This window comes from Haliotis asinina, chromosome 7 (genome assembly GCF_037392515.1).
Source record: "Haliotis asinina isolate JCU_RB_2024 chromosome 7, JCU_Hal_asi_v2, whole genome shotgun sequence".
NCBI lineage: Eukaryota > Metazoa > Mollusca > Gastropoda > Lepetellida > Haliotidae > Haliotis > Haliotis asinina.
The window spans coordinates 64936062-64960316 of NC_090286.1; the positions used below are offsets into that span (position 1 = coordinate 64936062).

The 24255-nt window shown below is 43.2% G+C and overlaps 2 protein-coding genes across 8 annotated transcripts in view; one reads left to right on the forward strand and one right to left on the reverse strand.

Annotated features, from left to right (window-relative positions):
• The window catches only part of LOC137290580 (large ribosomal subunit protein uL13m-like), a 421196-nt gene that overhangs the window by 86258 nt on the left and 310683 nt on the right, over window positions 1–24255 (forward strand). The gene's annotated exons all lie outside the window — the stretch shown is intronic.
• The window catches only part of LOC137290319 (collagen alpha-1(IX) chain-like), a 158235-nt gene that overhangs the window by 67794 nt on the left and 66186 nt on the right, over window positions 1–24255 (reverse strand). For 6 of the 7 annotated variants that reach the window (XM_067821146.1, XM_067821148.1, XM_067821147.1 and 3 more), the window contains 16 exons: window positions 18545–18604; window positions 15757–15892; window positions 13357–13582; window positions 12989–13159; window positions 12426–12497; window positions 11002–11043; window positions 10402–10461; window positions 9188–9295; window positions 8721–8774; window positions 8338–8391; window positions 6561–6605; window positions 6084–6146; window positions 5706–5765; window positions 5402–5455; window positions 2256–2309; window positions 1930–1992 (listed from right to left, as the gene is read on the reverse strand). In XM_067821146.1, the coding sequence (XP_067677247.1) occupies window positions 1930–1992; window positions 2256–2309; window positions 5402–5455; window positions 5706–5765; window positions 6084–6146; window positions 6561–6605; window positions 8338–8391; window positions 8721–8774; window positions 9188–9295; window positions 10402–10461; window positions 11002–11043; window positions 12426–12497; window positions 12989–13159; window positions 13357–13582; window positions 15757–15892; window positions 18545–18604 (1322 nt within the window). The remainder of the gene's footprint in view (window positions 1–1929; window positions 1993–2255; window positions 2310–5401; window positions 5456–5705; window positions 5766–6083; window positions 6147–6560; window positions 6606–8337; window positions 8392–8720; window positions 8775–9187; window positions 9296–10401; window positions 10462–11001; window positions 11044–12425; window positions 12498–12988; window positions 13160–13356; window positions 13583–15756; window positions 15893–18544; window positions 18605–24255) is intronic. The other variant, XM_067821149.1, reaches the window with a different exon arrangement.

Below are 24255 nucleotides of genomic sequence, written 5' to 3' on the forward strand. Positions count from 1 at the left end.
ATTCTCTCCATGTGATCGGAGTTACATTGACCTAATGTAAACCATAGCGGAGTTATGCCCCCTTATCTTTATACGTGCATGACCTCTCTGTCGACGTTTGACGTCATAGTAGAAAATCGATTTTTGACATTTATTGCGGGTCATTTTTGATTTTGTGAGTATGACGTTATGCATTAGCACATACATCCATTTCATATACACTTATGTCGTTCAGATATCAAGCTGTATTTTCTTCGCTCACACTTTCCGTAAAGATGCCAAATTAAAAAACTCGTAGCAGAGTGCTTTTATTGGTGCGTGATAAAAACCTGAGAAATTTACTGTTTTTGAACACACACAAAAGTTTTGGACAACTTTTAGCAGTGTCTATTTCTCAAACCCCTGAGGTAGCCGCAATTATATTTATACCAACGGATAGGAAATCAAATATCCTACATGTCTGTGCAATTTCATAGCCGTACGCAGATCCAGGACCACGCGAGCGCAAATCTCGCACAACGTTCACTTTTCAAACTTTATGAAAATGTGCGCCTGAAAAAAAACTCGGCATCCAGGGGGTTAATGCAGGCCAGCATTACAGCCTCATTTATCAAGGACATTGCGCTATGGCGCGTCTCCTTGGATCCGCCATGTCCGAAACAACTGGCGACCTCATCTGATATCAACACAGGGAGACAACCACTTGGTACTGGCGACTTGGGGAGACAAGAATTGGTAGTCTGATATCAGCACGAGGAGAGACATTGAGTACTGACGTCATATCCTGTTATAGCTAAAATGGATAGAATTATCATTAAAACGACCGCACGTTATCAGAAATGAGCGGGCCACTGTAACTTGATAATGCACGCAAAATGCTTGACGACGGGCCATTATCAAGCCCGTTGTTAGGTGACGCCATAAGTACCTCAGCTGTTGAAGTTCAATCACCTACGGCTCGAATGAACTTGGGTTCATTACTGACCATATATCTGGCTCACATTCGTCACATGTGCCTGTGCCATTATGCACTTTCCTGCCTGACGCAACCATAACAATTGTACCATAAATGACAACATACAGCAATGAAAATATCGACTTGAAGTCTAACGTTGTTGATGATTGAAAACAATGGCGGTTGGTAGTATGAGCAAAGGTCAAGGTCGAATGTTGTCACTCTCAATAGTGACGTCATCTGTGTTGTTCTATGACGTGTCTATATTTACAAAATGTGTGTCAGTGACCGTCGTTTTGTTGTTGGCAGTAAATTCTTCTAAAACGATGCCGCTGTTTTTATTCTTGTATTCTTATGTTATTAAAAATTCTATTCATTTTAGCTATAATAACGGTAACGTTATTTTTCAGGGCATTATCATTTGCAGAAGCCCGAGGTCTTTTCAACTGCCCTCCTTCGTCGGGCGGTTAATGAAAGACCTCGGGCTTTTGCAAATGATAATGCCCTGAAAGAAAGCGTTACCTTTATAATATCATCATGAGTAGACAATCGTCGGGTGCTGGGGACCTAGTCTGATATCAGCACGAGACACATTGAGTACTGACGTCATATCCTGATATCATCATGGGAAGACACAAGTTGGGTGATGGGGACCTAGTCTGATATCAGCACGAGAGACATTGAGTACTGACGTCATATCCTGATATCATCATGGGGAGACAACAGTTGGGTGCTGGGGACTTAGTCTGATATCAGCACGAGAGACACTGAGTACTGACGTCATATCCTGATATCATCATGGGGAGACAACAGTTGGGTGCTGGGAACGTTAGCTATTCTGATAATCACAGGGATCGAAACATGTGTTCCTAACTACCTAATCTGATTACAACGAAGACAAAAGGCGGCCTATTTAGTCAGGTTTAACAATGGAAGGATACACGCAATGCTGTCCCGACAACAAATGAAAGACCTGCATACATATTGATACTCACCGGTTGTCCTGGCAAACCCGGCGGCCCGGGAGGTCCTGGGACTCCTGGATCGCCCTCTGATCCCTGGGGTAGGGGACAATGAACAATGAATTAGTCATGCGACACATGTCCACACAAACATTCGTAGGAAACATACTCCACCAGAAGCGCTCGTACAAGCTCTATGACGTCACATGAACATCGTCGGTGTTTATTTCACTTGAGCACATTGCAGATTTCCAGACATTGTGGAGTGACAATCTTCGTTGACATGTTACCTCTAAACTACCAGACTGTTTGGCCATGGATGTGAACTATTACAGTTATAGTGTGGCAGGTGTTCTTACCGGATATCCTCTGGGCCCCTGTTCGCCATCAGCTCCTGTCTTCCCCGGCTCGCCCTGCACACAAATGGAACATTATACAACACTTGAAGTGTTTGTAGACACATGAAGCTAGATCTAACGATGTTCCTCTACACTTTAGAGAATGTGCATGGCTATGAATCTAAACACTTAGCGAGTATTAGAGGTAGAACAAACACCTAGAAGGAGCTCATTAGTTCGTAGTTTTTAGGTCACCGCGAAGTAATCAGTCGTTTCCAGATCTCAACGTTTATTTCATGTTCAAATAATTCTTTCACTTAAAACAAGCTCAAAATGACTCTGATAGAAGCATTTCTTTCTGCACTTGTAGTGTTTATTTTCTCGAGGTGTAAATGGTCGTGATAGGGCCGCTGTCACAGGGCGTCCATTATAGTGCTGCACAGCGCCTGGGTGACAACCGGCCACTTAAACACCTTGTAGTACAGAAGGGAGATAACTCTACACACCTCACGCCACTTCAAAGCATATGCGCATACTGTAGTTATCAAGGCCAAACGTCACGAGGACAGCATTGAGATCCGTAAAAGACAACTCCACCCTCTGGGAATGGGACTAAAAACAATACACCGGAGTATATAGCTAGGCATGTATCCAAACTGTGGCAGTGGTTCGTAAGGTACACACCTACCCAGTGTCGTGTATTGGTACAAACAAATGAGACGTCACTTGTTCTCTGCTGGATAACGTAACGAATGTATCTTGCGCAGAAATTGTGATCTTTTCCTTTACAGATTTTGATTAGAGGCTGTTCAGGCTATATCCTCTATGACAACACTTAGGGCAATTAAAACTATCTTTATCATCGAGACTACAGTGCAATGTTCTGTACCAACTGAGGTCGTGCTCGGGTGCCTTTATGTTGTGGAGTCGTACGATTGTAACTGATTGTTAGTCGGGTCGCCAAGTCGAAAAGTCCTGTCAAATCTTGGGGTCTCGTGTTGTGATTGTATACTAGTCCTGCCTCGTGACCTGAGCACACCCTGTCTAGTGTTGTTGCCTGGTGTCTTGAACATACCGCGCCTAGTGGTGTTGTGCGTGTTTTGAACATACCCCGTCTAGAGGTCTCGTTTCGCGTCTATGTACCCTGTTGCATTTTCCCTTGTCTTGAACATAAGCTGTATAGTGGTATTATCTAGAATCTAGAAGATGCCATGGATCTAGTAGTCGTGTCTAGTGGCCTGAACATTCCTTGTCTTGTCTAGTGGCCTGAACATTCCGTGTCTAGTGGCCTGAACATTCCTTGTCTAGTCTAGTAGTCTGTACCGGAGCCAAAGGTCGTGACACATGGTCTAACTATTGCCATCAGTGAATCTGAAACTGCACACCTACTCTAGTTCTGGGAATGAAAGACATATATAACAAATATGACCCTGAGTTAGCCTAGATCTGTATTAAGCAGACATTCGGCCCAGATTCTACAAGGTACACCATGTCTTAAGCATGAGCAGGTGGCCAGTAATGAGCGACGCGGTGGTAGACCTAAATCCCACCGTTGGTTGCCATCTGACAGACGCAGGATATCACTAAGTTCTGCAATTCATATTCCATGCAAGATGGCCGCCAAGGCACGTGCAGCCAGCAGCATGTGAAGATGATGTCAATATACACAAAGACGTGTTGGGGCGAACCCCGCCCAGTACACAGTGTTTAAGGTGCGCCAGTATACAAATTACTGCTGACAGAGGAGCCGTAGATATCTAAGACCCGAAGAACTACCGGACTTTCCTGTGCCCACCATAACGATATTCACGTGCACGCTCAATACATACACGCACGTATTAAGCAGTTATTACACATGTAATGCTGCTACTGGGACGAGGTTTGATGGCAAAAACATTCTAAACATTATTTCATGTGTTGACAATTTAAAGAATTTGCAAAATAACTAGAGGTTGAGCATGTTCCAAATTTCCGCCGCCATATAAAATCACAATGATCCATGCTTCTCCAACAACTGATGGTCTTTTTGTTTTGTTTTTTTACAGTGAAATGCTTTGATGTAAAAAGTTATAAATTATCCTGGTAAACTTCATTAAACAATAAGACGCCAGGGAATTTGAATTTACAACATCTCATAGTAATGTATATGGCGATGATAATTCTTTCCACATCCAGCCAGGAACTGCTCAGCTAGAATGTGTCCACGTCCTCCACGTGTGGTGAGGAGAAACTGGGTCTGTATGAGAAAACTGGAGACCGCCTTCGCTAGGGGATTAACTCCACATTTCCACGTCACAGTGTGAAATTGCTTCTATTGTAATGATAATTCCAAAGAGATGTCGAGGATGTTCAGAATTCGGCTCAAGTAAGATCATGTAATAGGGTCAGTGAACAACAAGCTATTAGACGGTATGGAATGGTAGACGGGTGACAGGTCCTGTAGCAGGTGCTGGATGCAGGAGAGAGGGTATGTATCTGCTGAACAATTGCAATTGTAGGCTTTAAATGGAAACACATGATCTGCTCGCGGCTAGCAACTGTTGGGACTGCGTCTGGTAACAGCAACGGACACGATTTTTGTTTCTTGTTTAACGACGCATTCAGTAATATTCGTGCTATTTGACGGCAGTCTGTAAACAATCGACACTGGACCAAACAATCCAGTGATTGTATGTTGACGCACTATCAACACACGCTTCGTTTGGTGACCGGCATATATTGATAGAATACACAAGTATATAGCAGAACTGTTTTTGGTCAATTAAAAATATATATCATATACATACGCAAATCACGTTTAAAGCCTGCGCTATTTGGAATATCCTGACGCATTGAAGTGTCTATGTTGCCTTACTTTGTTTCGCTCTAAGATTATATTCAGATTCAAGTTGAAAGGCTGGCGGTCTTATCAAACCAGTGTTGGTGATTGTTCGGTACTGACAGACATTACAGCACCGTGAAGTGGTAGCCACATGGTGTCGCCAGAAGAGTTGTCATCATGAACAGTACAGCATAGTAAACCTTTGTGGATATTCCTGCCCTTAACATCTAGATTTACCTCCAATTTGTGTTCAGCAACATTAAATAAAATAACAGTTACTCCAGTACAAGATTACACGTGTACCTGTTGTCATAACATATGTACGTTTGACTGTCAGAGACCGTACCTTTTTTCCCCCGGGTCCCGATCGCCCGCGTGGCCCTGGTCGACCCCGTGGTCCCTGAAACCGGACACATATGAGTGTGTTGTAGTCAACTCAACCTTGGAGTCCTCTCCACTCTTTGGACCATGACAGAAATCCTTTGACACCATTGATTTACGAACATTTTTGTAATAGGAATATATCCATTTATTGCATAATGATGTATAACTAACAATTTCTAAAGAAATGAAACGCCTTACTTTTTGTGTCGCTATACGCATCAGGGATATATTGGACATCGGTGTGTCATCAGACAGTTCATGCCTACCTCCGGACCCTGTAATCCTTGTTCTCCTTGCTCGCCTCGGGCACCCTTCTCACCCTCGATCTGCAATAGCCACGCCACAGAAACATCAACCAACAACATACATCAGCTGTAAGAAACATTCCGACACGAACGTATTCTCCATTTAGTAAAAACGAAACAGGATTAGATGTATCTGATATCACTGCTGTAATGATTCAGACACTATGAATCCAAACGGGGCTTTTCATACAACATCCTGAAGGAAGCCAAGAAACGGTCTTAATTCGTAATAACTGTAAATAATGTCATATCCAATACCGTCATGTCAAAGCATGACAGAGAAGTTATAAGAGTGTTTCTTATACCCATTCATTCCACACTAGAAGACAGACCACTCACCGACTTGCCAGGGGGTCCAACAGGCCCTGTAGCTCCTGTCTTGCCCGTATTTCCGGTCGCGCCCTACAGGAACACACAGAAGTACTGAATATTGGAGAACACGACTCGTCCTCACATTTGAAAAAGATACTCCACATCAGGTCGATTGGTTCAGTGACAATACCACCAGCAAGGATATGCTGTTGAGTAGCACCTTAAACAGCACTATTTCAGCTGTATGACGGCGGTTTGTAAATAATCGCCTGGACCAGTGACTGACAACATAATCACTGACGTGTCTAGAACATCAGATATATTCAGAATGGAGCAACAACCCGACCCTGGCAATCGCCAGAGTAAAGTATAATTTACTGACCGATTTTAGACGGGACATTGACCAGATTGGTTGGACACCAATCAACAAAGCAAGTGCAACTTCGTCCCCAGAAAGGTATCTGAGACAACACAGTTGAAGTCCGGCAGGTGCCCTGACTTTACCTTCATCCCTTGCGGTCCTTCCACGCCAGTTGCTCCCCTCTGTCCCTGCAATACACAGACACACAGGCGCACTGACAGATATAATACGCCAATACAACCTACAGGTACTGTTACAAACACGACGGAATATTAACGTTTTAACGTCAGCTCCAGCTACTGCTCGGGTACTGATCTCTCAGCCATTATAGCACACAGGTCGTTAGTTTTCTCTCCCAGATTTAGTGTACTGATTCTCCTTACGTATGATGACTACTGGTTAATTTGGCACAGGAAATCTCTAACCTGTGCTGGTAAAGAACATCTGTAACCAGTGTTTGCAAAGAACATTTGTAACCAATGCTTGCAAAGAATATCTTTTACCAATGCTTGCAAAGAATATCTTTTACCAATGCTTGCAAAGAATATCTTTAACCAATACTGTCAACGAACATCTAAAGCCTATACTTAGCAATACAGATATTACGAGGGAATGTCAATAAGTTTTGAGCCTTGCATACAAAAACACAAACTACTGGTATGAACCACATTTATTTTTCAACATAGTCCCCCTGTGAGTCAAGACACTTGTTCCATCTTTTCTGCCAGGCGCTGATGACATTTTGGTCCTCGAACCAAGCCTCAGTAGCAGCAATAAGCTCATTATCAACCTGAAATCTACGACCACGCAAGTGTTTTTTGAGATTTGGGAACAGATGGTAAATTAATCACTTGGTGCCAGATCTGGAGAGTAGGGGGAATGCGGCAAGATTTCGTACCCGCATTCCTGGACAGCAGCGGCTGCAACGCGAGAGGTATGTACTGGAGCATTGTCTTGATGTAGAAGAATACCACGTCTGATCTTGACCCGGCGCTTCTCCTTGATTGACTGTCGCACTTGCCTCAACAAGTTAGCGTCATATTCCCCATTCATTGTTCTTCCTTTTGGTAAGTAATCTATGTGGATGACGCCTTTGCTATCCCAGAAGACTGTCGCCATTACCTTCTGCACTGATCTGGAGGCTTTGAACTTTTTGGTCCTGGGAGAAGTGACATGTTTCCATTCCATGGATTCTTGTTTGCTCTCAGGATCATAGTGGTGGATCCAGGTTTCATCACAGGTTACTAGCCTGAAGTCAAAATCTTCTGGATTCTTCTTGTATCTGGTTAGCATGGAGTTGCTTATGGTGACCCTTGTTTGCTTCATTTCATCTGCAAGCATTCTTGGCACCCATCTTGCGGACACCTTAGACATGACGAGATGTTCATGAAGAATTGTCTCCATGGATCCATGTGAAATGCCTGTGGTCTCCTCTAACTCGTGGAGTGTGATTCGACGATTTTTCCAGCACAAGTCTATGCACTCTGTCAATGTTTTCCTGACTAGTGCTTGTTGTTGGGCGACATGGACAGGGGTCATCTTTAAGACTCTCTCTACCATGCTTAAATTCATTGACCCATCGTTTGATGGTAGCAGATGAAGGGGAAGACTTCCCATAAACTGCTGAAAGCCTTTCTTCAATGTTCTTCGCCGAGTTTCCTTCAAGAACTAAAAATTTAATTACTGCTCTATACTCAATTTTATTCATTTTCACTGCCGTGAGGGGGTCGTCTTTCTGTTAATGTGAGCTGTTCAATAACTTCTGAGAGTAGGATACCAAAACTTATATATCACATCAGCTACACCCCAAGGTTCAATGTGGTATCATAGGCTGTGACACCTGGGTATGAAAAATGCTCAAGGCTCAAAACGTATTGACATCCCCTCGTACATGGCAGTTGATGTCTGTGATGTACTTACCATGCGTCCTACTGGTCCTCGCGGTCCTGGGGGACCTGTCCGACCAGCCTGTCCCTGTTCGAAGACACATGAGGTTTACCGCTATCACAGCAACAAACACCTGCTGTGATTACTTACCCAGGTGCCTTGAGTTAAGGGGCAGATTTTACATGCACGGTTTCAGTGAGCTATGCTAGAGAGTTACTGCAATCATCTATGTCAATATGTTAACACCAAACTTTACAACAAGCACGTCTAATCTAAGTGTCAGATCATGTTATTGTCGTTAGAATCAGAGTAGAAGACACTCAGTTGTAAGCTGAAAATCTTAACACGTTTCAAATGGGCTGTATTAAGGTGTATTTGGTAGTGCTATAACATCTGTCCAACCACGGGCCACTCACATCCTTGCCTGGCTTGCCTGCTATACCGGGTTTTCCTGGTTGTCCGGGATTTCCCTGGCAACATATGACGTCATAATGTTTCCATGGTTACTTTACCACATTTCTTACGGCATATATTTAGCGGGTATAGATATCTGATGGTCGCTTTGGAGGAATATTGTTAAGACATTCTCAGCTGATCTGTTATTGTGTTACGTCTAGGAACCATGCACACTGTCGTTAGGGCAGGTAGTTCACTTCAAAAAGGAAACTGAAGAGAAACTGAAGTCTGAGACTTCAAGACAGAGAAGGCAGAAGCAATGAACAATGGCCACTTTTTAATGTGTGTTACATGTTGTTTGTAGGTACATTACGTCGGCAAGGGTCACACTGACCCCATGTTTTGTCCATGTTCATTGCTAATGCTGCTATTACTGAGACGGTAAGTTGTCAGATCCACTGCATCACCATGGCAACCGGCTACTCACGTCCCTCCCTGCCTCCCCTTTCTGTCCCATCTTCCCGTCCTGTCCATCCTTCCCGTCGGCGCCTGCTGGTCCGGCTGGCCCTGGTGGACCAGGGGGTCCAGGTGGACCCTACAACACAGGAACAACACAGTCAACAATCACATCCCTGCTACCAGGCTCTACTCTTCATCTCTATATCCGAACTACAAACTAGCCTGATGAAATTGACGAGATAATCACCCATCAGACCCCTACTTCAGTATCGATGTTGTCTCCATTCAAAATGTCTCGGAGCCCACTAGCACACAGGAGGCGGATGCAAACTTACAGTAGAACACATACTTTCCTTCAATTATACCCACAGTTGTTACCGAGTCTAATGGCCTAGAAATCTGTATTGTCACACACTATATTAGGCAGCTGATAATACAAGACATGGACGTCACTCATTTAACCCAAACATAGGGAGTCGAACCCGTGCCTAGAGCGTGATGACCGAACGACCCCCTACCTAAACTCGTTAAACAATCATTCGTATGCCATTGTAGAAGGTTACGTTCTTACAGGTCCTGTGTGCATTACTCATCTCGAGTTACACGTCCATGGAGGTTACATATCCGGAAGGAAGTTTGGAATATATTCGGTGTACTCACATGTAAATAGTCAGGAATATATTTGAGGGTATATCGGATAGGGATCGGGGGAGACAATTATCTTTGTCATGCGTATAGTGGTGTATTATTCCATGGGAGGGATACGTGGGGTTACCGCTATGATGTTGGTATGACTTAGGGTTATAATCTGCTGATACTCGCCTTACCCGTGCAGGGCTGCTTCCTCCAGGCGACACTTACTGAATATCTTACACTGAAGCGGGCGACGTTAACACACTTGTACATAGTATCAGGTTACATCGTAGGTACACAGTCACAGCTGTGAGATGACCATACACGCTAGAAATGTTTCTTGCAAACAATCGTCATTACAAATCAGTGAGTCTTTGTGGGTTCTTACGAGAAAGATATCTGTGAATACCCTGATCAGGAGATGGAGTATAGTTCTGGTTTACATTTAGGTTTGTCTCCGAACAGGTACTCTATCTAATTGTTAGTACACGACACAGACCATCAAATGATGAACAGAAACTCAAACAGGAAATACAATCAAACGAACTACGCGTTATCCCAGGTCACGTGACCCTGTAAGGAAACTACTAGTGAGCGTCCAAAACCAACCTGTGTCCCATTCAAACCAGGAGGTCCTCGTGGGCAGGGCCTGTCACAGCTAGACTTCCTCTGCAATACATATACACATGCAGTCATTTATGCTTAATTTGAAGTTTACGCGCGGCAAGGGGAGACAACAGACAACAACTGACAAAGTACACACTCACAATACAAGCAAACAGCCAATATTTCAAAAGCTGATTCAGTTATCAAAATTGTATCCATGGTTTATAGAAACGTGTCACTTGCCATGTTGGAGACTTGTAGAAGGTGTTTGAAGCGCGTGGTCAGCCGGGGCGCGTCTACTGGCTAGGAGAGGCTGACCACTCCTTCAGCTCATTGCAACAAATGCCCAACTCAGCATGTAACCTTTCAGAATACGTTGAAGTACTGATCATTTTGATGTGAAAATTGCCAAACAAAACAATCACAACAACGGGAACAGGACATTTGCTAGCCAGAAGTAAACACCAGAGCAGAGTATACGCCAGCAGTGACAGCAGCGGAGTCAGTGTTCACTTGTGCCTAGCGACATCAACAACAGCCACATGCAAATGCAATGGGAGATAAGACCAGCGTTGTGCGCCTGTGTTGGGCGTAGCACTCTACCTGTTTCGGTGGTGGTGGAGGTTTTATCTTCTTTTTGGGGGGCTGAGAAAGAGAAAGTAAAAGTCAAGCACGTGACCAAATCTCGAGAGATTCCACGTGAGGTCCCGCCACCACACGGAATACGACAGGATATACAACATGGACCCTTCACCATTGAGATATATAAAGCTACCGTCATCAAGAGCACATACATAACATGATGCTGTAAATATGGAATACTTAAAATATGATTATTCAAAAATAGCAATAACAAAAACGGGAGTCACTTAATAGCCATCACTTGGTGAAGACGTAAAACATTATGTGAAATGGTAAAACAAATAAACCAACACACCTTGTGTAAGTGTGTGTTCCTTATGAAAATAACTTTTACACAACCAACTGTCTATTATTCATTAGTTTCAGGCCTGTCTGTCAAAATCCCGCTTAATGATAAAAGTAATGTGTATCCGTGAAGTTAGACAGTGAGATTACACCATGACATAAGTAGGCAGCAAGCTGTCACTGTGGTAGCTATTTAGTGTATTGAGAACATCCCCGTGCAGTATTTACTACATCCTTACTAAGACGCTTGGGTGAAAGTGAAAGATGCTGGTGTAAATTCCTTTGCTTAAGTATGTTGTTCTGACTGAAATAGTGCTTCCTGGAAATAGGTGCCTTGTGAGTGACGTGACCAGCAGAGGCATACGTCTTGAAGCGGTGTTACAGCCCACAACAGCTCAGACGCACCGCCTGCGCTGCAAGGAGTGTATGTCTCCTCCTCTCTCCTGGTAATGCAGAGTTGCCTTTACCGCCTTTCCTTATTAATTCTACATGGGTACGATGCCCCACACTGAAAGCCCATTTAATTCTGTGTACTCTTGTTACAATCAATGTTTTATACGCTATTTATTTAGCAGGCAGCTGCTTGGCGAGTTACAAGGCGCTGCAAGCGACGAGCAAAATTTGTATCAGGTTATATTTTAGCTGAAAATGAACTTTTGATTAAACAAATTTTTAAAAAAAGGATGAAAGCGTTAAAGATATTCACCTTAAATTATTAACATTTTTACTTTCACACCAAATACTTATGATTGGACTTTTTCTAACAGAATCAGATATGCAATCATATTTTAAATAGCTAACTACACTGCCATTTGTAACTTGTTGCCGATATTGATGTTCACTGGACATGGAATATGCAAAAACATGATACCATCTTGTTGTCATATAACCATGTACCTTAACAAACGTTCATGAGCCGAGAACTAAGGCTACATATGTAAAGGTTACAGGTCAGATGTGTTCACAAGCATACTCTTAGATTCAAATATATGAATGTATTTTTGCAGTTGTGTTGATCGTGATTCATGCTAATGCTGCTATTGCCTGGACCCTACACACATATAGCTGTCACGGGCCCACGGCCAGCGGTCCATACTTACAGGAAGTTCATCGCACTGCTCTCGTTCCGGCTTGGAAGGGTCACAGTGTAGGTTAATCCACTGCAGCTCGAACTGTGGGCATGACAAATATGGATAAACTGACACATTGTTGTATGTGGAAATTTCAAAAGGTACACCAAACGAAATGATGTCTAGTTTAACACTTATCCTTTCCTCAGAGTTTCATGTGGTTTATTTTTAGGAGACTGACACTGTGTCACTTTGATGTATGTACATACACACCAAGTGTCCAGTATCTGACACAACAGATGTGACTTTGTGTCATAGGCAAAACAGCGCCGTACAATATTGTACGCTGGGATCATATGTGCCGTCACTCGTAGTAATAATACAGTCCTAACAGGAACACCTAGTTCACACAGTGCACCAATATAGGGAGTCGATCCCTGGTCTTCGGCGTTACGAGCGAACACTTCCCCCACTGGGCTAACCGGATTCTATGCATGCCATGTGTGGGGAGACGCCGAAGGATACACAATGTTTCTGTGACCTATTCATCTTAATTTGATGTAGTACTACAAGACTATAGGGAGATTGCTCACCGGCACTGTCCCGCCATCCGGCTCCCTCGTACCCAGGACGATCTCTCCATTTACGTCGATTTGCCTGGGAGGGATGAGGGGCTGGGAGGATATCGGCTTGCAGTCGAGATAAAACTCCACATATTCCCGACCTACACTAAAATGGATTTTATGCCAGTCTTTGCTAAATAGCTGAAACAAAGAGGGATAAATTTACCGAAGACCAGAATCGCATAGCTTCGTATATCGCTGCGACTGCCTTATGACAAACGATCGAGCCATGTGTTAAATGTCTTAATGACTGTTAGAGAACACATTAAATTTAAACATTACGATCATAATTATAACAGTAGTGTTCCAATAATGTTCAAACCCAAATTTATACTTACCTGTTTTGCCTTGTTATTAAACTTTAATGTTGTCAATTTTCCTTCAAAATTGATATAATAATATTCTATTGTTTTCTGTTTTCCATCCAGCCGTATTCCAAACTGTGGATTGCCTTGAATATCCCTTATTTGAAATAAATTCCATCTTTCTCGCCGAGTTTTGCCACTCATTCGAAATGTACTAACAAATGAAAACTGGTCGGGGAGACCCTGGGGAAAGAGATCCCTGAAAACAACACGAAACTTTGATTGTAGAAAAATATCGAAATAGCGAAGCTCAATATAAACAGAAGCCTTTAGGTATGTGCTACATGTAGCCAGAATGAATATAGCTAAAACACGGCATCGTGTTGTCAGCATTATTACAGTTATAACGCGGCGATATGTAATCAGCATTATTACAGCTGGAACGAGGCGATATGTAATCAGCATTATTACAGCTGGAACGCGACAACATGTTGACAGCATTATTACAGTTGTAACAAGGCACGGTGACATGTAGCCAGCATTGTTATAGCTATAACACGGCGACACGTACAGCGACATGTAGCCAGCATTGTTATGGCTATAACACGGCGACACGTACAGCGACATGTAGCCAGCATTGTTATAGCTATAACACGGCGACACGTACAGCGACATGTAGCCAGCATTGTTATAGCTATAACACGGCAACACGTACAGTGACATGTAGCCAGTATTGTTATAGCTATAACACGGCGACACGTACAGCGACATGTAGCCAGAATTATTATGGTTAGAACACGGCGACGTTTATTCTGCATTATTAGTTATAACACAGCAGCATGTAGTAAGCATTACTAGTTATAACACGTTGACATGTAGTAAGCATTACTACAGTTATAACACAGCAACATGTAGCCAGTACTATTATAATCAAACCACGGCAACATGTAATCAGCATTATTACAGTTATAACACAACGGCATGTAGCCAGAATTACTACAGTTAAAACACACAACGACATGAAATCAGCATTATTACATTTTTAACATTGCATCATTCTTAGTTATGCACCGGCGATGTGCAGTAAGCGTTATTACAGATACAACACGGCGACATGGCGTCAGCATTATTACAGTTATTGGTTGTCGACATGTACCCAAAATCATTACAGCTATAGCACGGCGACATTTTAATCTCCATTATTAGTTACATCAGGGCGACATGTAATCAGCTGTATGTTGTAAAAGGGAGACATGTAATGAGCATTATTACAGCGACCTGCAGTCAGAATTATGACACTTATAACACGGCGACATGTAATAACCAATATTAGTTACAACACGGTGACACGTAGTCAGCATCATTACAGTTATAATACGCCGACATCTAATCAGCTTTATTTCAGTTATAACACGGCAACATATAATCAGCATTATCACAGTTATAACACGGCGACATGTAATTAGCATTATTACAGTTATAACACATGTAGTCATTAATATCAGTTATATATCAGGTGACTATTGGGATCAGGTGGTCAGACTCTCTGGTGGCTTGGCTGACACATGTCATCGTAACCAAGCTGATCATTGGATTGCCTGGTCCAGACTCAGTTCTGTACAAACCGACGCCAAATATCTGGATTATTGCTGAGTGCGGTGTATAACTAAACCCACTCACTCACCAGTGTATAATGACTGCCCTCAGTAATTAACATTCCCCGTTGCAAGAGATGGATCGCTGAGGCCGTAACAAGGCAAGATTACATGTACAGACTGAATGCCTTCAGTCAGCACTATTGATGGTTTACAGATTATCGCTTTCAAGGCCTTCTCAGACACGCATGGGACAACGACACCACTAGGATCGACCCCTAGGTCCACGACAGCACATTGTTCTGAGACAGGTATGGGATACCAACACAGCAATATGGCGTCTCGGCTTACCGTACTACAGATGACCAACAAGATACACCAAGGCCCGGATTCACAAAGCAGTTGTAACATTAAGGTGATCGTAACTCCCATACTTTAACATAGACCTTCGACAGTTGTAACGTTAAGGTGATCGTAACTCCCATACTTTAACACAGACTTTCGACAGTTGTAACGTTAAGGTGATCGTAACTCCCATACTTTAACATAGACCTTCGACAGTTGTAACGTTAAGGTGATCGTAACTCCCATACTTTAACATAGACCTTCGACAGTTGTAACGTTAAGGTGATCGTAACCCCCATACTTTAACATAGACCTTCGACAGTTGTAACGTTAAGGTGATCGTAACTCCCATACTTTAACATAGACCTTCGACAGTTGTAACGTTAAGGTGATCGTAGCCCCCATACTTTAACGTAGACTTACGATAGTTGTAGTACTACGTCGGCGTTATGAAACAGGACCAAGTATGGTACATAAGGCATATTTTACTTACGTGGTTCGTTTCCGTAATTTTGCTCTTCTACCGATTTTATATGCTACTTGGAAGTCGTTTGACCCCTTGACCCTCTTGACGCCCGGTACCCGTATATCATCATTGTCTAACGAAAACTTAGATATAAAATCAAAACCTGAAAGAAAAGAAAGAAATTAAAAGGTGTATTTAGGGTATATATGTCGAAAATATAGAAGAAAACATATACAAAGAAACAATTTAAAATGAAATTCGCTTGTTTAGCGGTACATTTCATTTGTTGGTGTAATACAAGTCGTTCAGTGGTGTTTTGTATGCCTTTTTCAACCAGAATCCATGTTCCCATTTGCCATCATCCACACTGTCCTTGACGCCAGTTCCACGGACAGATGACCTTGAACATACGGGATTAATCATATAAAGATGCTGACATAGCCCCTGTCATATATACGTTGCGTCATTTCCCATTTTAACATTTTACAGCAGAAAAAATTAAAATGAAATATGGATATTCCGCTGTTATCCAGTGCATTGGGAGCATGTATCTGTACACTTCTGTGCTTCGTCAGCGTGTTGTTGTACCAGACTGAAGGTGCTCTTTAACAACATTGCTGGAGTGTCACTGCATGTGCTGTTGGTGCCACAGTCGTACTTCCTGCTCTTCAAATGAGCTATTCTGAGTCTGTACACAGACAAGACGCAGACACGGAGTGTGTTAGCTCGCTCCTATAACGCTGATTCAGCAGTGATGTCATGATTATATCTTTGTTTGTTAACAAAATCTGACAGGAATCTGGTTGTGCTTTCGTCCTGCCATCAACTCAATGCTGTCAATGACATCCACACATATATAGCGATGTTATCTCTAGGCTTCACCATACGGTGGCCAGGATCTTTAATCGGTCGGTCTTTTGATGTCATGGTAAAACCAAAAGCCAAAGGACAGCGCTCAGGGTTCGGCATGGTATACTAGTGGACTAGTATCGCAACACCTTCAATGCCACAACCCCGTCAACACCGCCAGTACCACACACTGCCAGCGCCGTATATGCACGTCACGTCTGAGGTGACGTCACATCATATTTCACAGTCCCTTCCTATTGGATGTGCCATTGATCAACTGCTATAAGACTTCTATAACGGGGGACAATGTTGATGAACAGCCTACGCACAGACAACTACAATCATATAAACCTTGTAATGTCTGTGTAGTCAGCATATCTTTAATGGTCACTCATTCATACTCTCGCCGCTTCCACATATATATTCTCATATAATTCATAGTTGTACATACATCCCTTTCCAAGCCCTTGGAAATGTCACATTATATTCATAACACTCCTCCCTTGACGGTATCAAAGGCATACCCCTCAATTTCTAAAACAATATCATGTTTAACTCTCGCGTGAGGAGCACGTGTAAACATACCTCCCCTTGTACTCCGCGTTCTGTTTGCATAGCTCGACATACACGAGAGAATGTTGGATACAGCGACAGATTCTACACACATGACATGCTGGACACAAACTCCCAACATCACTCATCTTGCTCTCCACACACACCATGGCTTTATGTAATCAGTATTTGTACAATGTGACAATGTTTGTAAACATAGTGAAACGTGAAGCAATTAATGTGCATCTGAATTCTTTAGGGTCAGAGATAATGGTATGCACAGGGTGGAAGATCATAGCGGGACGATCAGCCGTTGTTCTGATCGCCGAGATTTCCCATCCATCCTCCCAGGTGAAGGAGGGGTATTTGTACAAGAGAGAACACGTGTTTGGGACCTTGTGATATGGGGGATTGGTGTGATATAGCGATATGCTAGAGTGGTGTGATATGGCAACTTATGCTACCATTACCCGACCTCCAGGTTAATTTTGGCTTGGTGCCTAGACGCGGCCAGGACAGATGGCAGCCGGATCTCGTTGCCATATGGAGTAATGGATTGCCGTTATACCATGCTAAATTAGTTTGTGATATGGGGGATATGGTTGCAATTCCGTCGTTCTTTAACAGACGCTCATAAATCGATGACTTCCAGGCGTGTATGTATGTGTTTCCAGGCATGTATGTATGTATGTATGTATGTATGTATGTATGTATGTATGTATGTATGTATGTATGTATGTATGTATGTATGTATGTATGTATGCAGTTGACCAGAGAGGCATATGTAGCAGTAACTCTTCCTGAGTGTGCTATTCCTTGCCACAAACAAGCATTCTAAGGGCCTCATCGGCTACCTTAACTCTCCAACAACGCCAACAGTTTCACTGACTTACATGTCCAACTGGAAACATATCAAATGTATGTTTTAACGACTCAAAAACATTCCTAGACAAAGGTTGGACGATATTCTAGTTTACAATGTAGATATACTGTGACACAGCCTATGACCGCGGTCACTTTTGCGATAGCCGTGGACGTAATGGTCACTTGACGGGCAACACATTGTATAAAGGAAATGTGTGAGAGAACGCATGCGTATTAGTTTGTGTCGCTGGCATATCTTCAGTTTTGTAGTTGCCATATGTCAATCGTGGGTCCCAAACAAGTTCACTGGAACAGTGGTCCACGCAGGGGGCGCGAGATGACTACCAAATGTCTCCCATTGTTTACAACGCCATATTGAAACTATCACCATGCCCTGTCTACAGCCAACATGGCAGCTGCATGTTTAACATTGCTAAGTGTGTGAAACGATTGTTTGTGCAATTTACTGAATGTTTGTACATGTATTGGCATAGACACGTGGCATAGGCCGGAAGCGAGACATTTTTTACTTGGCGCATGCGCAACTCACCCGGAAGGTCATCCTCGCCCGGTCTAATCTCAGGACATACTGCTGAAGGCTGTAGTATTTCTGAAACGAGGACATTACGTGTATAATATCAACTAACAACACTATAACACATGTTTTATTCATGGACACGTTTATCTTTAATGTATACTTTTCGGGAATGTAAGCATATTACATGTCCAAAATAAGGAATGCCGTTTTCAATAATGATAAACTCCCAAAAATACTCGGTCTGTAAAGGACAGAGAACCTTCCTTATTTTTGGGCACTCCCAAGGCAACAGGGCGAGGACAGACAGGCGCGTGTGCCTAGGGTACCGTTTGCGGTAAGTGGACTATAAAAAACACGTGCAACAGGTAGAGAACGACATGCAACCTTTGATTCAGACATATTTATGCGTCTGTGTACATTGTTCAGAGTGCACACTTCCTATTTGTGATTCATTAAGCTTGAACATGAAGCCATCACGTCCCAGTAACGAGCTATGGCCGACGGCGTAGTTGCATTCTAGTGTTTAGACTAGCCATTGCCTCGGAATATACATAATCTAAATAGAAACATATAATCCCATTTACATTTAAAGAAGCCCCAGTGACAGGGAAGATACTGAACCTGACTTGCTTTATTCGGGACTTTAGCACTGCAGGTGCTTTGTGGGTCACTGACACACTTTAACTGTTGCTACAACAGTCTATGTTATATGGTCACTGTAACACTGTCGATTTCATAACAGCATCAGCAAAGGTTAATGGCGAATGGTCATCTCAGTTTTATCCACAGAAAACTGACAGCTACATTCTCAGCACTCGTCCATGTGACACCATCCAGTGACGTGACCACAGCGATATCTCGTACACCAGTGAGAGGGACTAGCATGCCACAGACTTAAGTGTAGATACCGACCGCCTCTCCTATCTTTCTCTTGTTTGCCTACATTCATATGCTATGCACATACCTAACACCTTAATATGGTTTTATTAGAAAGCGACAAAGTAACACTTGAAGTCCAGCGGGGAAACGTGACTACGCCAATCAAAGTGAATCTAGCGTCACTCCTCAGTGTCTCCGCCCTCTGACTCGCATCAACCCACCTGCAAGCATGGAGGCCTGTCCGGCGGATATGTAATGGAAACTTTCAATGTTTGGCAGTCTATGTGATGTTCGTTTCGTCAAATACATATTATAACACCTATTCATGTCAGTTCTTCAAATTTCTTCACATAGATGTAACATTTTACGTGCGTTCATGAACTATATCCTACAATGGTGACGATTTCATAAATAACCGCATGCAGCATTGGATCCTTTGTCATGGACACCACCATGGTTCATAGGAATACAAACACTTTCTCAATAGTTTGCACAGTTTTATAGTTGTGTCAAAAGTTGAATAGTCTGTTTGTACTTGATACAAAATAACATGTAGCTAATACGAATCCAAGTTATACATTTTCTTTGGTGGACATGGTATTGTTTGCCGCAATCTCCACACACGAGCAGGAACATGTCATGTAAACTCACGCCTGTCCACCACAGTGCACGTATACCTACATCTGAGAGTCACATGACACGTTTGTAACAAAGGGATTCACGTGTAACTACACCTGCTCGTCACACAGCAGGTATAAAGGGATTCACGTGTAAGTACATCTGAGACTCACACAGCAGGTATAAAGGGATTCACGTGTAAGTACATCTGAGACTCACACAGCAGGTATAAAGGGATTCACGTATAACTACACCTGAGACTCACACAGCAGGTATAAAGGGATTCACGTGTAACTACATCTGAGACTCACACAGCAGGTATAAAGGGATTCACGTGTAACTACACCTGAGACTCACACAGCAGGTATAAAGGGATTCACGTGTAACTACACCTGAGACTCACACAGCAGGTATAAAGGGATTCACGTGTAACTACACCTGAGACTCACACAGCAGGTATAAAGGGACTCACGTGTAACTACACCTGAGACTCACACAGCAGGTATAAAGGGATTCACGTGTAACTACACCTGAGACTCACACAGCAGGTATAAAGGGATTCACGTGTAACTACACCTGAGACTCACACAGCAGGTATAAAGGGACTCACGTGTAACTACACCTGCTCGTCACACAGTAGGTATAAAGGGACTCACGTGTAACTACACCTGCTCGTCACACAGCAGGTATGAAGGGACTCACGTGTAACTACACCTGCTCGTCACACAGCAGGTATAAAGGGACTCACGCGTAACTACACCTGAGACTCACACAGCAGGTATAAAGGGACTCACGTGTAACTACACCTGAGACTCACACAGCAGGTATGAAGGGACTCACGTGTAACTACACCTGCTCGTCACACAGCAGGTATGAAGGGACTCACGTGTAACTACACCTGCTCGTCACACAGCAGGTATAAAGGGACTCACGCGTAACTACACCTGAGACTCACACAGCAGGTATAAAGGGACTCACGTGTAACTACACCTGAGACTCACACAGCAGGTATGAAGGGACTCACGTGTAACTACACCTGCTCGTCACACAGCAGGTATGAAGGGACTCACGTGTAACTACACCTGCTCATCAAACAGCAAGTATAAAGGGATTCACGTGTAACTACACCTGAGACTCACACAGCAGGTATAAAGGGACTCACGTGTAACTACACCTGAGACTCACACAGCAGGTATGAAGGGACTCACGTGTAACTACACCTGCTCGTCACACAGCAGGTATAAAGGGACTCACGTGTAACTACACCTGCTCATCAAACAGCAGGTATAAAGGGACTCACGCGTAACTACACCTGAGACTCACACAGCAGGTATAAAGGGACTCACGTGTAACTGCACCTGAGACTCACACAGTAGGTATGAAGGGACTCACGTGTAACTACACCTGAGACTCACACAGTAGGTATGAAGGGACTCACGTGTAACTACACCTGCTCATCAAACAGCAAGTATAAAGGGATTCACGTGTAACTACACCTGCTCGTCACACAGCAGGTATAAAGGGACTCACGTGTAACTACACCTGAGACTCACACAGCAGGTATGAAGGGATTCACGTGTAACTACACCTGCTCGTCACACAGCAAGTATAAAGGGAGTCAAGTGTACCCACACCTGCTCGTCACACAGCAACTTAACAAAAGGGTTCAGGCATCAAGTTCCATCCTGTGTGTTTAGATGTAGGTCTCCAAGCACGTTACATGTGCATCACGCAGTGGCAAGTTCAGTTATAGAGAAATATTCAAAGCTGTCATCGGTGCTAAAACCAATCGCCTTTCATCGCCGAGAATACAGAGACGGTGGACAGATTATCTAGATGTACGTTATTCAAGCCCAAAAGAAGGTGGAGGACTGGGTCGAGAGGTGTAGGGGATGTCTGGAGGGACGCGTTGCTGCTATGTTGGTCTGATTCGTCCAAGGGACGCTTTATCAACAAGCCTTTAGTTTTTTTAGGTAGCCATTTTTTCTTACTTTTTGACCACGAACCTACGACAAAAAGCTTGTTGAAAATATACGGCTGAGTTGAGAATCGGGTTTCTCGTTGAATTAGATTGTTTATAAGATTTGTTGATATAGTTAGCATCGTGGCCGTGATTTATATTTGTATTTCTGACGCGTATTTATCCAACAAGAACGAAATGAAAAGCATGTGTCTTTGGTAGATGTTACGGCGGTGTACATGGGAGGTAATTAGGCAAAGAACAAACGCATGCTCATATGATTGAAACTCTCCTAAAACATCACACCCGTTGTTGACATTTAGCTGTTGCTCGTGCTCTCATGTTTCTGGAAGATATACCCTTGCGTTTATACGCGCAGCTGTAAAAGAAATCGAAGTCATGCAAAAAGAGTGCTTGTGGTTATTGGGTTCTTCCACAGTGTTTTTTGAGATAAATCAAAACAAAATATTATCACAATATTATAACCGAATTTGAAGGAGACATCTGTACATTTTCACTACACAGTGTATGAAATTGTCTCAAAACATTTCATTTTGTTGGTTTCTTTGCTTAGTTCATGTGACACATATCGACAGATGGAACCTGTACTCAGTGACCCCCGAATGGACGCATCGTTGGATAGCGCCACAGAAACGCGGGGAATCCCCACCCAACGCAAGACTGGTATCTGATCTTGTAACTCACGGCTTTTCAAAGTACATATGAAAATGTCGACACACAGACAACTGTTTTCATAGGTGAAGCACGCCGTGTTTACTAAGAGGGAACGGAAAGGAGTTGGGAATGGGGATGGGAGAGAGAGAGAGAGAGAGAGAGAGAGGGGGGGGGGGAGGAGAGGGAGGACTGGAAGGGAGGGGACGTACAGGGGTGGTGAAATGGGAGAGGTAGAGATGGAAATGAGATTGCGAGTGCACTTGTACTCTATGTGATTGTGTGAGTTAGACTCGATCATGTTTTAGTGTAAAGAAAGTAGTTCTTGATCTCAAATAAAGTAAACCGGTTTGAGATATCTCCTGCCACGTGATGTCAGAAAACAACAAAGGGGGAAGTGGAATCGAATAGAAAAGTGAGAGTGAGTATAGTTTTGCACCGCTTAAGCAATATTCCAACAATATCAAGGCGAGAGAAATGGGCTTTACACACTGTAGCCATGTGAGGGGAATCGAACCCAGGTCTTCAGTGTGACGGGCGGACGCTTTTACCACTAGGCTTTCTCTCTCTCACACACACACACACGGACACACAGACACACGGACACACACACACACACACACACACACACACACACACACAGACACACACAGACACACACATATACCCACCATGTACTACAACCCTATGAGGCTTTCTATCATATTCTGACACAGGAGTTGGTGAATCTGCTGGATTCAGTGAACTACCTATCGTGCAAGGAGTGAATCAGGCAACTGCATGTGTGGTTATCGGACAACTCCAGTCGTGTTACGACAAGAAAACAACGGATATACCTCAGCGTTCGAACAGCCATACTACGAGGATTCATTTTGACACAGAAATCATTTATACGGGAACTAGGCGGCCTTGGGAACTGAATCATGAGATGTTCGTTGGAAAATAAATGAAACTGATGGAAGGTGATCAGATGTCGGAGAGAAGGATCTTCCTTCTGCTGATCAACTCAAAGACACATCACTAGAATGACAGAAATATTACACTAACTCGCAAATACAAAAGGGTGTTCTCTAGGATAAAGTGCTGGTGAGTAGACGGCACAAGTCTGTGGTGGAGTCATTACATGTAATGTACACACAACACTGTCACAAGGGTCACCTGGGGAAAGCAGGACATCTGGGAAAGATGAAATCCTTATAATTCTGGCCATAATTGAAGAACAATGTCTTTGTTGTAACCAGAAAAACGTAAATTTCTTCCAAAGAAGAAGTCATGATTTCCGACTGAACTGAGTCAGATGTGTTTCAAGCCTCATTATCGTCGTCATCAAGAGTATCATGCCGTCCGTAGCTCACACCAACAAGTGAGGAATAGCACTGAAGTTTTGATATAAGCGTGGACCACATTGTGAAAACATTAATTCTTAGGCTGTGTGTAGACATTTGCATAGAAACCTCTTTATACTAAATTCACTCATTCTCAAATATGAGACTGAGAAAAACGCTTGAAAGAGGAGCAGATTCCACGAGTGCGTCTGTGTGGAGAAGACGGTATGAATGTCATGGTGTTTTAGCATTACCCGATAACACATGTT